Genomic DNA, 17,711 nt, shown 5'->3' on the forward strand with positions numbered 1-17,711 from the left:
TTCTAATACACTCCATTCATGCCTGGACCAATTAAGCAAGTATTGTATTACATTGTATTGTACCTTATAGTCCCCTTCGCCTCAGAGGGCTAAGGATTTGTACCGCAGAATCGGGACATCTTTGTGTGACCACACATCATCTCACTGCTGGGCCATTCATTTGAAGCTGTATGCTGCCACTAGTTTACAGTGATTGGAGTAACCACTTTGGGCCATTTCTTCCCCTCTCTCAGTATGTCTTATCATACCCTCGGTCTCTTCTGGGCTGGATCGTTGTTTGCCAACATGAGTGTCTTTGTGACAGGAGTCATTGTAGGTGAGTCTCACCTTCACCCCTCCTGTGTCCCACAATGACCGAGTTAATCAACTGTACAGCGTTGTAGCATCAGTGTCATAGTGTAGGCTGCCAGTACAACAATACACTTGCCTTTAACATTGACAGAACAAAGCAAAACTAGTCTCAAAGCATCTGTTCTCTGGGTTTCAAACTGAGAAGTATCGGAGGATCAAACTAACCCACAACAATGTGTTACCATCATTTTGTATCTAAGTTGCATATTAGTTCAATGATGCCCTACTGCGGACTTATTTAGAACATCATTTAAGTTAATTACAAGCTGCGTATAATATAGCTGTCACGCTCGCTTTCCTCAAACTCCCTGTCATAAATCAACCAAGGCGCAGCGTGCATGGAGTTCCACATCTTTTAATTGGAGTGAAACCTAAACAAACAGGTAAACAGCAATGACCGTGCCGCAATCGAGGTGCCCACAAACACACACGGAAAATAATAATTACCCACACATTAGGTGGGAAAAAAGGCTGCCTAAGTATGATTCTCAATCAGAGACAACGATAGACAGCTGTCCCTGATTGAGAACCATACCCGGCCAAAACATAGAAATACAGAAACCTAGAAAACAAAACATAGAATGCCCACCCCACATCACACCCTGACCTAAACAAATAGAGAAATAAAACTGCTCTCTAAGGTCAGTGGGTGACAATAGCCTCCAAGTTATGATAATGTGGTCTCTTCTTTTGGCAAAGGTCTACTCTGTTTCTCATGTAAACATCATGGAAATGGAAACTATAACACGGTTAAAATTAGACTGCTCTACTCTACTTCAGATGTACCCAGTTTCTCCTCATACTTTTAAGGGATGAAATGCTCTCTATGTTTCCCTCCCTGGCAGGTCAATTTGGGTCAGATATCCATCCTGCTTTCTGGCTCAACATGCCCTTCCTATTGCTTCCTATATGAGGAGCGATCAAGCTGTTTCAACATGCCCAAGACCGGGCCCACCCTCGGAGGATACAGGGTGAGATAGAGAAGGTCGCAGCTGATTAACCTGATGGATTGCTTAGGGCCAGGAGTTTTACCTAACCATGTGACCTCACCAGGAAAACTAGGGCTCAGATCATAGAAATAGAATGGGTGTCCCCATAGAGCCCCGTAGTGGAGGTGTCATAATAACCATAAAACCTAGCGGTCAAACAGGGAAATGGTTCCAATCGTTTTTCCACCATACATTTTTCCTATAGGGGATATTAGAAACACTTAAAATTAGGGCTGTGTTTAGTCTTACCCTTGCATGACATTTTGATAACCATGTACATCTCTTGTGGACAAAGGGACATCTATCAATATACATACACTACCCTTCAAACGTTTGGGGTAACTTAGAAATGTCCTTGTTTTTAAAAGAAAAGCACATTTTTTGTCCATTAAAATAACATCCAATTGACCATAAATAGTATAGACATGGTTAATGTTGTAAATTACTTTTGCAGCTGGAAACGGATGATTTTTAATGGAATATCTACATAGGCGTACGGAGGCCCATTATCAGCAATTGTCATTCCTGTGTTCCAATGGCACGTTGTGTTAGCTCATCCAAGTTTATAATTTTAAAAGGCTAATTGATCATTACAAAACCTTTCACAATTATGTTAGCACAGCTGAAAACTGTTGTTCTGATTAAAGAATAAATAAAACTGGCCTTCTTTAGACTAGTGGAGTATCTGGTGCATCAGCATTTGTGGGTTCAATTATATGCTCAAAATGGCCAGAAACAAAAAACTTTCTTCTGAAACTCGTCAGTCTATTCTTGTTCTGAGAAATGAAAGCTATTCCATGCGAGAAATTGTCAAGAAACTGAAGATCTCGTGCAACGCTGTGTACTACTCCCTTCACAGAACAGCGCAAACTGGCCCTAACCAGAATAGAAAGAGGATTGGGAGGCCCCGGTGCACAACTGAGCTAGAGGACGAATACATTAGAGTGTCTAGTTTGAGAAACAGATGCCTCACAAGTCCTCAACTGGCAGCTTCAATAAATAATACCATAAACACCAGTCTCAATGTCAACAGTGACTCCAGGATGTTGGCCTTCTCGGCACAGTTCCTCTGTCCAGTGACTGTGTTCTTTTGCCCATCTTAATCTTTTCTTTTTATTGGCCAGTCTGAGATATGACTTTCTTTGCAACTCTGCCTAGAAGGCCAGCAGTAGTGTATATACTCTCAGATTTGAAAATGCTAATTAGCATCAAAGTAAACATCATGCAAGACTACAAATCCCTGCAAGCTCCTGCACATCATCTCTAGCTGGCACCTTTGCTAACAGGTATATTTAAAGACATTTGACCAATTTATTCATAACTACATTTAGCTAACATTAGATAGTTAGTTAATCCAGAGATTTTTACCTTTGCCTCAATGTGGCAGTCTCGTCCAGATCATCATTGCATTTGTAGTTCTTTATAATAGCCACATTATCAGCTAATTAGCGTTTCATTTGTTTGGGGTAAATACAGGCGAATATGTTGATAAAAGTCACCTTGTCCCAGAGAGATTTACACTGTTACACTGTTAAAACACTATGAACTCTTTTAGAGATCATGATTTGACCTCGTATTTTTCAGAGTTTCCAGTTGTTTAGAACGCGGCATGTATTCAAGTACGCTTCAATATGTGCTGTGATTTGTTGATTCAACTCAACTGACATGACAAACAATACATTCCATTGCATGAGCCACATCAGTTAACATACTTTGAATGAACATTCTATGTTACCATAAAAAGTATTGCGTCACAGTACCAGGCAGCCTTTGTGAATGTGCCCATGAGTTTACCAGTCAAATGCGAGGGTTTAAGGTTCCAAGCCCGTTTTCATCATTATATTTCCATGGCTCAGAGTTAGACTTGATCAGGAAAAACTCCTGGTCCTAGTAATGCTATGTTTCTACAATATCTTCTCAGAAGTGTGTACTTATGGCTATGTTTGCATATAATCTCAGTGCATATCATCTGTCTAAAGTTTTAGTCTCATCTGGCGCACAACAGACCTTTTCCAGGTGCTGCTGATACTGGGGGCCATGTTCTTCACTCTCTTCAGGGGCTTGGTGAGCCAGCAGGGCCTGAATACACACTTAGAAATAAACACACTGTCACGCCCTGGCCATAGAGAGGCTTTTATTCTATATTTTGGTTAGGCCGGGGTGTGACTAGGGTGGGCATTCTAGTTTCTTTATTTCTATGTTTTCTATTTCTTTGTGTTTGGCCGGGTGTGGTTCTCAATCAGAGGCAGCTATGTATCGTTGTCTCTGATTGAGAATCGTACTTAGGTAGCCTTTTTCCCCCACCTGGGTGTGTGGGTAGTTGTTTTCTGTATAGTCTTAGTTACCTTACAGAACGGTTCCTTTCTCACTTTGTTATTTTTGTTCTCGTTTTCAGATTTAAATAAATATCACGAACACGTACCACGCTGCGCTTTGGTCCACTCCTTCTTCATCAGACGAGCGTTACACACTAAAAAATAAAACATCAGAAATAAAGTGTTATATTAGGATTGGTCCAGCGCACCAATTTTAGTACAGCCTAAAGAGTCATAGTTATTCCCTCATGTGCCACCTGTCTTTGTAGTAGATAATGATTTGTTTATGATGCATAGATTACGTGCAACATCTTCTGTGCTGATTCAATCATGTCATATGGGTGGTCTCATATGACACTTTACTCTCAAAAAGCCACTTGAAGATGATTTGTCTGATTTGTGGAAAAATGTATCTACTTATTATATGTTTTAATTGTCATGTATTGTCATATATTGTCATGTCTTGTCCCTGTGCTTTCTCTTCTATTCGTTTTCCCCTGCTGGTCTTATTAGGTTTCTTTCCCTCTCTCTATCCCTCTTTCTCTCTATCGTTCCGTTCCTGCTCCCAGCTGTTCCTCATTCTCCTAACGACCTCGTTTACTCTTTCACACCTGTCCCCTATTTTGCCCTCTGATTAAGTCTCTATTTCTCTCTCTGTTTCTGCTTCTGTCCTTGTCGGATCCTTGTTTGCTGTGCTGTGTTCTTGTTCCGTCCTGTCGTGTTTTGCCTTCATCAGATGCTGCGTGAGAGCAGGTGTCTCTGTCAGCTACGGCCTGCGCCTACCCGAAGGGACCTGCAGTCTGTGGCCGCTTATCCTGTTATTCCCCTCTACAACTAGAGGATTTCTGTTATCCCCGTTTGGACATTTCCTGTTAAGGATTCTGGATTATGTTATTTTCTGTTTGGACTTTAATAAACTCAGTTTCTGTTAAGTCGCTTTTGGGTCCTCACTCACCTGCATAACATTAATGGGATTTTCATTCAATACTTGTTTATGTTCTCCTGTGACCAGACATGGTTTAAATTACAATAACTGATCCTACAGATGAGTAGTTTATAAAGTACTCTTGCCTAGAGGATCATGTTGTAACCTTCCTCGTGTGTGTGTGTGTGTGTGTGGCCAGTATGAGCCCTATCTGAAGGACCCGGGGGGCTACCCCAAGGTTATTTTGGATACTTCAGACACAGAGCATGCCTCTTTGCAGTGTCAGTGGCATCCCTTAATAGTTGCTAACCCACTTTGTTTTAAATAACAATGTAATAGCCACTCCATCCAGAGATCACTTGGAGTTGCCTTGAAGCCTGCACTCTCTCTCCTCTATGTACACCACAATGAGAGGGCTGAGAGGCCAGGTTGGTTCATCGTCTCTGATTTCTTAGGCAAGAGAATGTGGTTGTGACGGGGCCAGTCTCAACGGCCGCCTGGGTTTACTCCAAATGCTGGGTGTTTTGTTTTATTAGGGTTCTTAACGGAGTCAATAGGTTATCTAAAGACCTTGTTGTGGCTACAGTCCAGGAACAATGGCAAAGCATCGATCAGGCAGGGAACTGCATGCTGAGAACTTGATAAGCTAATCCTCCTTCCCCTGAACCCACCATCAGCAACACACTGGGTGGGAGGTGTGTGTGTGTTTTTAATGCGTGTATGCTCTAGCTAGCATGTGTGTGTCAAAGCATGTGCGTGCAATGCAGGTGTGTGTGTGTGTGTGTGTGTGTGTGTGTGTGTGTGTGTGTGTGTGTGTGTGTGTGTGTGTGTGTGTGTGTGTGTGTGTGTGTGTGTGTGTGTGTGTGTGTGTGTGTGTGTGTGTGTGTGTGTGTGTGTGTGTGTGTGTGTGTGTGTGTGTGTGTGTGTGGTGTTACCCTGCCTTTGCATTGAGCAACCTTTTTAATCATTGATGGTGATAAACCACAGCAGACAGATGACCGGGCGCAGCACACAGACACTGCTCCAAGGACTGAAGGGCAACGTGTGATTGGCTCTCAGCCTCTGTGCTCAATTCATTAGGATTCATCAGGACCAAAGCCCTAGAACAAAAGCCACTGTTCAAAAGGTATAATTTGATGCCATTACTTCAGCAGCTACCTGACTTTCAAGCTCCAAATATTATCTGTTGAAGTGCAAGTGAGAGTCAATGTAATGACCTCTATTTGAACACTACAATTTGATCCTCAGTGTGCATTGTGAAAGCACTTCAAATGTGTGTGTGTGTGTGTGTGTGTGTGTGTGTGTGTGTGTGTGTGTGTGTGTGTGTGTGTGTGTGTGTGTGTGTGTGTGTGTGTGTGTGTGTGTGTGCGTGCGTGTGCGTGAGTGAGTGTGTGTGTGTGTTGTCTATGCAGCCGGCAGCAGTATTATCTGTATTCTGTGTGAGTGCTTGTACTGCTGTAACACTGTTAGTGCCCTAGCAAGGATGAAGATGTACTGCATTAATTGTCCATTGGTGTGTCTATATTAATTCTCCATTGGAGTGTCAGAGCTGCACAATGGAGCGGGACGGCTGGAATCACACAGATGTCTCTGAGACACTTGTACTGTAAATGTAATCCTGTGACGTAATCCCTGTTGTAGATTCTGCACTTCCTGTTCTACATGCTGCCAATGCTGGGGGCCATTGTCTATGGACTCATAGTGCCTGGCTGTATCTGGATGCCTGATTGAACTGTGTTCGAGGCATTGCCCAGGTAAGATATGGGGGACATATGTGTTATTATGGGTTAATAACATAAACTACAGTTCCCAGAATGCAATATACTCTACCTACATTTCTTCTTCTACATCCAGGACCTCTATACTTCACGGTGTCAGAGGAAGGCCCAAAAAATTGTCAAAGACTCCAGTCAACTGTTCTCTCTGCTACTGCATGGCAAGAGGTACCGGACCTCCAAGTGTAGGTTCAAAATACTCCACTGCTGCTACTCGCTGTTTATTATCTATGCATAGTCACTTTACCCCTACCTACATGTACATATTATCACAATTACCTCGACTAACCTGCACATTGATTCTGTACTAGAGGTCGACAGATTAATCGGTATGGCCGATTAATTAGGGCTGATTTCAAGCTTTCATAACATTCGGTAATCAGCATTTTTGGACACCGATCATGGCCGATTACATTGCACTTCATGAGGAGACTGCGCGGCAGGCTGAACACCTGTTATGCGAGTGCAGCAAAGAGCCAAGGTAAGGTGCTAGCTAGCATTACACATATCTTATAAAAAACACTCAATCAATCTTAACATAATCACTAGTTAACTACACATGGTTGATGATATTACTAGTTTATCTAGCTTGTCCTGCGTTGCAAATAATAGATGCGGTGCCTGTTAATTTATCATTGAATCATAACCTACTTCGCAAAAAAAGCACTGTCGTTGCACCAATGTGTACCTAACCATAAACATCAACACCTTTCTTAAAATCAATACACAAGTATATAGTATTTTTAAACCTGCATATTTAGTTAATATTGCCCGCAAACATTAATTTATTTTAACTAGGGAAATTGCGCGTTCTGTGCAACAGAGTCAGGGTATATGCAGCATTTTGGGCCGCCTAGCTCGTTGTGAACTTTGAAGACTATTTCTTCCTAACAAAGACAGCAAACTTGATGATTTAACAAAAGCGCATTTGCGAAAAAAGCATAATCATTGTACCTCACCATAAACATCAATGCCTTTCTTAAAATCAATACACAGAAGTATATATTTTTAAACCTGCATATTTAGTTAAAATAAATTCATGTTAGCAGGCAATATTAAACTAGGGAAATTGTGTCACTTCTCTTGCGTTCTTTGCACCAAAGTCAGGGTATATGTAACAGTTTGGGCCGCCTGGCTCGTTGCGAACTAATTTGCCAGAATTTTACGGAATTATGACATAACATTGAAGATTATGCAATGTAACAGGAATTTTTAGACTTATGGATGCCACCCATTAGATAAAATACGGAACGGTTCCGTATTTCACTGAAATAATAAACGTTTTATTTTCTAAATGACAGTTTCCGGATTTGACCATATTAATGACCTAAGGCTAGTATTTCTGTGTGTTATTATGTTATAATTAAGTCTATGATTTGATATTTGATAGAGCAGTCTGACTGAGCGGTGGTAGGCAGCAGCAGGCTCGTAAGCATTCATTCAAACAGCACTTAAGTGTGTTTGCCAGCAGCTCTTCGCTGTGCTTCAAGCATTGCGCTGTTTATGTTTATTCAAGCCTATCAACTCCGAGATTAGCCTGGTGGAACCGATGTGAAATGGCTAGCTAGTTAGCGGGGTGCGCGCTAATAGCGTTTCAAACGTCACTCGCTCTGAAACTTGGAGTAGTTGCTCCCCTTGCACTGCAAGGGCCACGGCTATTGTGGAGTGATGGGTAACGATGCTTCGAGGGTGGCTGTTGTCGATGTGTTCCTGGTTCAAGCCCAGGTAGGGGCGAGGAGAGGGACGGAAGCTATACTGTTACACTGGCAATACTAAAGTGCCTATAAGAACATCCAATAGTCAATGGTATATGAAATATAAATGGTATAGAGAGAAATAGTCCTATAATTCCTATAATAACAACAACCTAAAACTTCTTACCTGGGAATATTGAAGACTCATGTTAAAAAGAACCACCAGTTTTCATATGTTCTCATGTTGTCACGCCTTGGTCTTAGTATTTTGTGTTTTCTTTAATTATTTGTTCAGGCCAGGGTGTGACATGGGTTTTTTGTATTGTCGTATTGGGGTTTTTGTAGGCATTGGGATTGTGGTTGATTAGGGGTGTGTCTAGTATAGGCTTGGCTGCCTGAGGCGGTTCTCAATCAGAGTCAGGTGATTCTTGTTGTCTTTGATGGGGAACCGTATTTAGGTAGCCTGGGTTTCACTTTGTATTTCGTGGGTGATTGTTCCTGTCTCTGTGTAGTGTTCACCAGATAGGCTGTAATTAGGTTTCACGTTCCGTTTCTTGTTTTGTATTTGTATAAGTTATTTCATGTATCACGATCTCTTCATTAAAGACATGAGTAACCACCACGCTGCATTTTGGTCCGACTCTCTTTCGACAAACGAAGAACGCCGTTACACATGTTCTGAGCAAGGAACTTTAACGTTAGCTTTTTTTTACATGGCACATAATGCACTTTTACTTTCTTCTCCAACACTTTGTTTTTGGATTATTTAAACTAAATTGAACATGCTTCATTATTTATTTTAGGCTAAACTGATTTGATTGATGTATTATATTAAGTTCAAATGAAAGTGTTCATTCAATATTGTTGTAATTGTCATTATTACAAATTAATGACCAATCAGTATCGGCTTTTTTTGGCCCTCTAATAATCAGTATCGGTATCGGCACTGAAAAATAATAATCGGTCGACCTCTATTCTGTACCGGTACTGTCAAGAATCCCACCTAAGATGGTGCCTCTTCCGGTTCGGGCTGCGCCGCCGGCCTACTAGCTGCCACCGATCCCCTTTTCAGTTTCAGCTAGTTTTGTCTGATTAGTTTCACCTGTTTCTTCTTTGGGTTTTGTTTTGGGCTATTTAAACCCGGTTTTCTGTTCATGTTGTGTGGATTATTGTCGATTTCGTTTTTCTGGACAGTTTTGTCCTGTTTGTTGGACTGGGTATTTATGCGCCCTTGTGTGTGGCGTGACCGTTACTCTGTTCTTGGAATAAAGATCCACGTTTTGAACTACCCTGCTCTCTGCACCTGACTCCTCCACCCACTACTCCTAGAAGCCTTTACAGGTAACCCCTGTATATAGCCTCATTATTGTATTTTTATTGTGTTACTTTCTTTACTTTAGTTGATTTAGTCAATCACTTCTTAACTCTTATTTTCTTAACTGCATTGTTGGTTAAGGGCTTGTAAATTAGCATTTCACGTTAAGGTCTACTACACTTGTTGTATTCGGCGCATGTGACAAATAACATTTTATGTTATTTGATTTTACATATTGCTATTACTAGCCATACTAGACTTGAATAGGTTGAATTACTTTAGTGTGACTAGAGCCCCTGAAAGTTCAAACTGTGTACATTATGCTCAGCATTAGTTTCAAGTTTTATTAGTCGTATGTAAGGGATACAGATGGTATACACTGTTCAATGAAATTCTTACTTGCAGGTTTCTTCTTGACAATGCAACAACAATAAGAAATAATAAAAGATAAGAATATGAACATAAAGTAAATGGATCAGTAGATTAGAATAGTGAAAGTATAGCTCCCAGTGCTACCACTATCGCAAGTTCTCATATAAATATTTTATTATATCCAGCTTTAATAAGGGCTCTTCATGGCGTCAGTGTTCATAATAATAACCAGTCAGCCCCATCCTACAGAGACCTATTTCCTGTCATCAGGAGGTTGAATTTCCTCTCCATGCTGGACTAATAGAGGCAGTCATCAAGGCCAGTACTGTATAGACTCATCTGCAGTTCCTACTATCCCTCTCAACCCGGGGGAAGGCCTGCCTCGGGGATTCAGCATTTCTAATCACCTGAGTCTTCTCTCTGAGGTCGTGCTGTACTGTACATCGCTAGTTGCAGATACTAATGGCTGTTGTACTGGCTCAAAGTAGAGTAAAGTATGAGATTTAAAGCTATTATATCAAACCTTTTGTGTGAGAACACTTGAATATCAACACTTGAAAATCAGCGGTCAGCTGTAAATAAATGTATTGGCTAGTTATGAGAGTGAACAAGAATTACACTAGTATGTGGACACCCCTTCAAATTAGTGGATTTGGCTATTTCAGCCACACTTCGTTGCTGACAGGTGTGTAAAATCAGGCACACAGCCATGCAATCTCCATAGACAAACAGTGGCAGGAGAATGGCACGTACTGAAGAGCTCAGTGACTTTCAACATGGCACCATCATAGGATGCCACCTTTACAACAAGTCAGTTCCTCACATGTCTGCCCTGGTCAACTGTAAGTGCTGTTATTGTGAAGTGGAAACATCTAGGAGCAACAACGGCTCAGCTGCAAAGTGGTAGGCCACACAAGCTAAAAAGAAAATGGAAAAAAATAGTCTGTCCTCGATTGTAACACTCACTACCGAGTTCCAAACTGCCTTTGGAAGCAGCGTCAGCACAATAACTGTTCATCGGGAGCTTCATGAAATGGGTTTCCATGGTCGAGCAGCCGCACACAAGCCTAAGATCACCATGTGCAGGGCCAAGCTTCGGCTGGAGTGGTGTAAAGCACGCCACCATTGGAGCAGTGGGAGCGAGCTCTCTGGGTTGATGAATTACGCTTCACCATCTGGCAGTCCGACGGCCGAATCTGGGTTTGGCGGATGCCAGCTGAAAGCTACCTACACCAATGCATAGTGCCAACTGTAACGTTTGGTGGAGGAGGAATTAATGGTCTGGGTCTGTTTTTCAAGGTTCAGGCTCCTTTATTTCAGTGAAGGGAAATCTTAACGCTACAGCATACAATGACATTCTAGACAATTATGTTGCTTCCAAATGTGTGGCAACAGTTTGGGGAAGGCCCTTTCCTATTTCAGCATGACATTTCCCCCGTGCACAAAGTGAGGTCCATACAGAAATGGTTTGTTGAGATCATTGTGGAAGAACTTGACTGGACTGCTCAATCTCATCAAACACCTTTGGGATGAATTGGAATGTCAACTGCCATGCCTAATCGCCCAACATCAGTGCCTGATTTCACCAATGCTCTTGTGGCTAAAATGGAAGCAAGTCTCCACAGCAATCAGTTGAGGCTGTTATAGCAGCAAGGTTCTTTTTTGTAATGAGATGTTTGATGAGCAGGTGTCCACATATTTTTGCCATGTAGTGTATGTTAGTTACAGCTAGGGATTCAACACCAATATGTGTTCTATTGGGAAGTGAGTAGTAGTATTTGTCTGACAATGGATCTTCCTAAAAATATTTGCTGAGTGACATGACTGAATAACCCTACACCTTTGTTTGGAATAACCACAAACGTTCCTCTCTTTCACACAGTGCCAGTGGGCCCACATCGGGGCATCCCTCCACCCATGTACTGTGGTCCCATTCCAGATCCCAGGCAAGGCCTTCCTGGCTGTCCTTGCAGCCAACCTACTGTATGGTGTATGTTTCATGATTAACGACTCATGGTGTAATTGTAACAACATACAAGAACTCAAGTCCTTTTGTTCACCTGACCTAGAATTCCTCACAATCAAATTCCGACCATATTATCTCCCAAGAGAACTCTCCTCAGTTATCGTCACAGCCGTGTATATCGGATACCAAGAAGGAACTTCACTGGACTTTATGCAAACTGGAAACCATATATCCCGAGGCTGCATTTACTGTAGCTGAGGACTTTAACTAAGCTGATTTGAGAACTATCGCCCCACAGCACTCAATGCTGTCATCATGAGGTGCTTTGAGAGACTAGTCAGGGATCATATCACTTTCAACCTACATATCACCCTAGACCCACTCCAATTTGCTTACCACTCCAATAGGTCCACAGACGATGCAATCGCCATCACACCGCACACTGCCCTATCCTATCAGGACAAGAGGAATACCTATGTAATAATGCTGTTCATTGACTTTAGCTCAGCATTCAACACCATAGCACCCTCCAAACTAATCATTAAGCATGAGACCCTGGGTCTCAACCCCGCCCTGTGCAACTGGGTCCTGGACTTCCTGATGGGCTGCCCCCAGGTGGGGATGATTGGAAACAACATCTCCAATCCGCTGATTCTCATCACTGGGGCCCCTCAAGGGTACGTTCTCAGCCCCCTCCTGTACTCCCTGTTCACCCACGACTGCGTGGCCGTGCACGCCTCCAACTCAATCATCAAGTTTGCAGACGACACTACAGTGGAAGGCTTGATTACCAACAACAACAAGACAGGCTACAAGGAGGAGGTGAGGGCCCTCGGAGTGTGGTGTCAGGAAAATAACCTCTCACTCAATGTCAGCAAAACAAAGGATTGTGGACTTCAGAAAACAGCAGAGGGAAAAGATGAAAAGCTTCAAGTTCCTGGCGATCTGAAATGGTCCACCCACACAGACAGTGTTGGGAAGAAGGCACAATAGCACCTCTTCAACCTCAGGAGGCTGAAGAAATATGTCTTGGCCCCTAAAATTCATAAACTTTTACAGATGCACAAATGAGAGGATCCTGTCAGGCTGTATCACCGCCTGCAACCTCAGGGCTCTCCAGAGGGTGGTGCAGTCTGCCCAACGCGTCACCGGGGGCAAACTATCAGCCCTCCAGGACACATACAGCACCCGATGTCACAGGAAGGCCCAAAAGATCATCAAGGATATCATCCACCCGAGCCACAGCCTGTACAACCCGCTATCATCCAGAAGGTGAGGTCAGTACAGGTGCATCAAAGCTGGGACCTAGAGACTGAAAAACATCTTCTATCTCAAGGCCATCAGACTGTTAAATAGTCATCACTTGCCGACTACCACCCGGTTACGCAAACTTGCACCTTAGCGGCTGCTGCCCTATATGCATAGACTTGGACTCACTGGCGACATTAATAATGGAACACTTGTCACTTTAATAACGTTTAAATTATTTTTTCATACTGCTTTACTCATCTCATATGTATGTACTATATTCTATTCTACTGTATTTTAGTCAATGCCATTCCGACATTGCTCGATCTAATATTTCTTAATTCCATTCCTTTACTTTTAGATTTGTGTGTATTGTTGTGAATTGTTAGATACTAATGCACTGTTGGAGCTAGGAACACAAGTAATTCGCTACGCCCGCAATAACATCTGCTAAAAATTTCATTCATTTGAAACAGTTATTCTAGTGTCAAGATGTACTACAAAGTGTAAAATTGGATAATTTTGTTCATAAAATCAATCTTTGGAACATCCGTGCGTCACAACGGGTAAATGGACGTCAATTTTAAATGTAAAGTTGCCCACTAACATGGGATTGATTGCTCTCTATCCAATAGCATAGACATTGAGACAACACTGCCCATCTTTTATACTTGAGAAATACTACACCAAACAACTTAGTTATATGTAAAATTGTGCAACTTAAACATCCTCTACAAAAATGTCAAAATAAATGACAGATTTCTTGAGTTATCTGAGATTCTGGGGCTTTTGTGGAAGTGAAATAAGATTCCGTGTCTACAGTGTCTCATGGGGGACAAACGTCATTCACCAAACACAGAATCGATTAGGCAGCATATGTCCAAGACTAAAATCAAATTTTTCTAATGAGCAGAATCGCCCAATTGGCATGTCCACTGGCTCTTTAAGTGAGACTGCTTATCACAGCGTCACCTATAGGCCAGTTGGTGCAATCGGTGCAAAATGTTGTTTTTTATAAGAATGTGATATATAACAATATGTTTCACATCTTCGATGTAAATACCTAAATATGGGTGAAGTAGGCAAAAATGTCCTTTTTCGGGACATCAGACCTGCTTAATTCTCACTTAAAACATAGTTTTTGTGTTTAATAGGCTAAATTACATATTCGGTTCACATCTGACTCCAGTGAACTGCAATTTGGAGTTTATGACATTTCAGATTTAGATATAATTTTTCACTAAGTAGTTTTGAGGTAGTGAACCTTTTTTTCTAAGTAACTTTAGTTATTAAGTAAACTATATTTTTCTTAGGGTGGCTTTAGTGTAGCTTAACTTCTTCTTGTGAGAAGTAATTGTGACGACCCTCCCTGCCGAATTCTTTCTCTTTGCTCTTGTTTTCCTTAATAGGATGTCGACGGGTGGAGCTGGGAGGGCATGGGACACACCTGGGCCCGGGTGTGTCCCAGGATAAATACACCTCTTCCCCATTCATTGAGGAGACTCTCTCCATGCAGACACACTGTTAGATTTTGGTTGTGGCCTTTTTTGTGGCCGTTTTGTTTGTTTGTTTGTTTGTTTGTTTGCTTGCTTGGGCACCTTTCAACACCCCTCATTATCACATTTATGCACGCAACCACTCACTTAAACTACTGATTACTGACTACACACACCATTGTTATTTGTATCTACGTTACTTCAGTTAATAAATATATTTTTGTTATTCCTAATCTCCACGTTGTCTCCCTTTTTGTTACGGACTTTGAGCCGGTTCGTGACATAATTGGTAGCTCAGAGTAGCTTCCCCAACACCGACAAAGAGAAGTATATGTATCATAAAGGACATCATGTTTTTCTTAGGCCGGGGACCCCTCCATTGCACTATACTGCAGAGGCAGAGAGTGGGACTGAAACAGGCTCCACTTTCCCTGCCGCCGTTAGTTCATACAAACACAGAGCTGTTGGCAAACAAACCATTTTCTCCCCTTTTCATTAGAAACAAATGCGGCAGCCTGGTACGGTACGAAGAAATACCACCTAAATAACTCACTCCAGTGTGTCATCCTTAAACTCACACACATGCACATACACACACACACGCCATAAACATACACATAGGCTAATCTAATTCATTCTCCTTCAGCAGCTTTACATGCTGATGTATGGTAATGAAGAAGGAAACGCTCTGCTTGCACATGCAGTCTGTGTGACAGACCTTCTATATGAAATCCGGCCCCTTTCACAACAGCTCCATCCATATGATGGAAGTGGAGGAGCCACTGGGAATACGTGCAGATGTCTGCTCAGCTGTGCAGCTTGAGACCCCAGGAGAGTTGCGATCTGCCCTTAGCTCGATTGCTGAACACTGGCAGCTACATAGGACACAAGTAGCCCAATTCTGATGTTTTTTTTCCCACTAATTGGTCTTTTGATCAATCACATCAGATCTTCTTACATGACATATTTTTCAGATCTGATCAGATTGGTTAAAAGACCAATTAGTGGAAAAAACATCAGAATTGGGCTGCCTGTATCAACACAGCCTACAGCAATTCATACTTTGCTGGCAGACTGAGGCAGCATCAATATTACTGGGTGTGAAGCAGACATTCTCCTATAACCCTCTTCGCACTGCTCCAGCGAATCCCAGGCGGGCTCCGGCACTCTCCCTGGGTCGACCGCCCACCTGTCTATTTCCTCCCAAATCGTATAATCCAGACTTCGTTGCTCCTGCTGCCGCTGCCTGTCACCACGCCGCTTGGTCCTTTTGTGGTGGGGGATTCTGTTACGGTTTTCTTCCGTCGAAGGAGAGAAGGACCAAAATGCAGCGTGGTTATCTTTATACAGCTTTAATAAAGATAATAACGAACAATACAAAAACAAATAAACGTAACGTGAAAAACCGAAACAGCCGAACTTTTTTCCAAATTAACTCCATAATATTGACAGAAACATGGCAAACGTTGTTTAGAATCAATCCTCAAGGTGTTTTTCACATATCTATTCGATGACAAGTCATTCGTGGCGGTTTTGTTTCTCCTCTGAATCACATGGGAAAATACATGCAGCTGGAGATTACGCACCAGTTTCGACGAAGGACACCAGGCGGACACCTGGTAAATGTAGTCTCTTATGGTCAATCTTCCAATGATATGCCTACAAATACGTCACAATGCTGCAGACACCTTGGGGAAACGACAGAAAGTGTAGGCTCGTTCCTGGCGCATTCACAGCCATATAAGGAGACATTGGAACACAGCGCCTCAAAAATCTGTCTCACTTCCTGTTTGAAGTTTCATCTTGGTTTCGCCTGTAGCATTAGTTCTGTGGCACTCACATACAATATCTTTGCAGTTTTGGAAACATCAGTGTGTTTTCATTCCAAAGCTGTCAATTATATGCATAGTCGAGCATCTTTTCATGACAAAATATCTTGTTTAAAATGGGAACGTTTTTTAATCCATAAATTAAAAGAGCGCCCCCTATATCCAAGAAGTTTCGTGGAAGATGGCGCAATAGAACGGATGTGCCCGGGGTTATCTCTTCAGAGGGGCCCTGAGGATCTGGGGTCCATTTGAGACCTCCGGCTCAGCTGACGCTAAACTGGAACATGTATCGCAGTGGTACAGAGGAAGCTAGCAATGTGGAAGGCCAGGCATTTGTCTTTATGGGCAAAAAAGTCCTGGTCCTAAAGGTAAGATGTGCTGCCGCCTTTTGTATTTGGCATACATCTACCCATTGCCGGCTTGTAGTCTGAGGAGGCCTCTAGTGAGGCTTAAAAGTTTCAGTTCATGTGGAGCACAGGGGTGAGGGGTCGCCAGGCACACATGCTCTGTCCTATCGGGGAGGGAGGTAGGGGTACCACATTTCCCTCAAGCTGGACGCAATTTTTGTTTCTTCTTGTTAATGGAGCTTGCCTATCCAGTGATACACCCGTCCGGCCACTCATGGTGTTCTTCTCATCGCGTGTTTGGCAGCTGAGTGGTGCGGTCTAACACGGTCCTCCGGGCGAACAGCTGCCGTGGCACTTTGGTCATGCGCTGGCGGCGCAGCGCACTTGAGGTTGAAGTTGCCTGAGAGGTTTAAGACCATAAACATCCCACAGATAACAGGCGGCAGAGTCCGCGCCTGTAAAAAGCACCTGGAAGTGGCTCCGGGGAGAGTGCATACGGGTCGGGACAACAGGCTCAAGACCTGAATTTGGCTGAGCCCAAGCGCTTGCCGGCAATGCTCCATCATGTACCGGCATAGTTTGGTGCACCCCACCTGTCCAAGATCCTATTGTGGCAGGGAGTGAGACTGTGCGCCATGTCTTTGGGACTGTGCCTTTGGCTGAGTAGTATGGCTAGGGCACAGGTGCTGTTAGGCCTGGTAAGGGGGATTTTGCATTGACGTGGGCCAGGTTAGAGAGAGTGTGTAGGAGCAGCGAGAAGGACGGATAGGACAGGTTTCTGCTCTGGCTCCTCATGAGTCTCTTTTTAAACGGGGCTGTGGGAAGCCAGGCAGAACATTGCAGAAGACAGTGGAGAGACTGGGGGTGGAATGAGATAGTGATGGGTGATGGGTATGAGACGGAGGGGAGGACGAAGTAGAGGAGGAGAGGAAGTGGGGGCATGCACGCTGCTCGGGAGAGGTGGAAGGGGGTTTAGGGCTCATGGTCACTTAGATCTGTGAAGGGACAGGATCAGGACCTGGGAGACAGGTGGAAAGGTAGTTTGTAGGGTGACGGGGAGGAAGATGCTCCCTGAGGTTTTGTTTGGGG

General features: G+C 43.0%; 1 protein-coding gene across 1 annotated transcript in view; it reads left to right on the forward strand.

Moving 5' to 3' along the window:
- The window catches only part of tm6sf2b (transmembrane 6 superfamily member 2b), a 42,571-nt gene that overhangs the window by 20,479 nt on the left and 4,381 nt on the right, over positions 1-17,711 (forward strand). The window contains 9 exon segments of the mRNA XM_046290740.1: positions 234-316; positions 1,197-1,279; positions 1,281-1,322; positions 1,842-1,858; positions 3,320-3,437; positions 4,756-4,823; positions 6,221-6,318; positions 6,321-6,334; positions 11,619-11,726. Of these exon segments, the coding sequence (XP_046146696.1) occupies positions 234-316; positions 1,197-1,279; positions 1,281-1,322; positions 1,842-1,858; positions 3,320-3,437; positions 4,756-4,823; positions 6,221-6,318; positions 6,321-6,334; positions 11,619-11,726 (631 nt within the window).

Source organism: Oncorhynchus gorbuscha, linkage group LG02 (genome assembly GCF_021184085.1).
Source record: "Oncorhynchus gorbuscha isolate QuinsamMale2020 ecotype Even-year linkage group LG02, OgorEven_v1.0, whole genome shotgun sequence".
NCBI classification, from domain to species: Eukaryota; Metazoa; Chordata; class Actinopteri; order Salmoniformes; family Salmonidae; genus Oncorhynchus; species Oncorhynchus gorbuscha.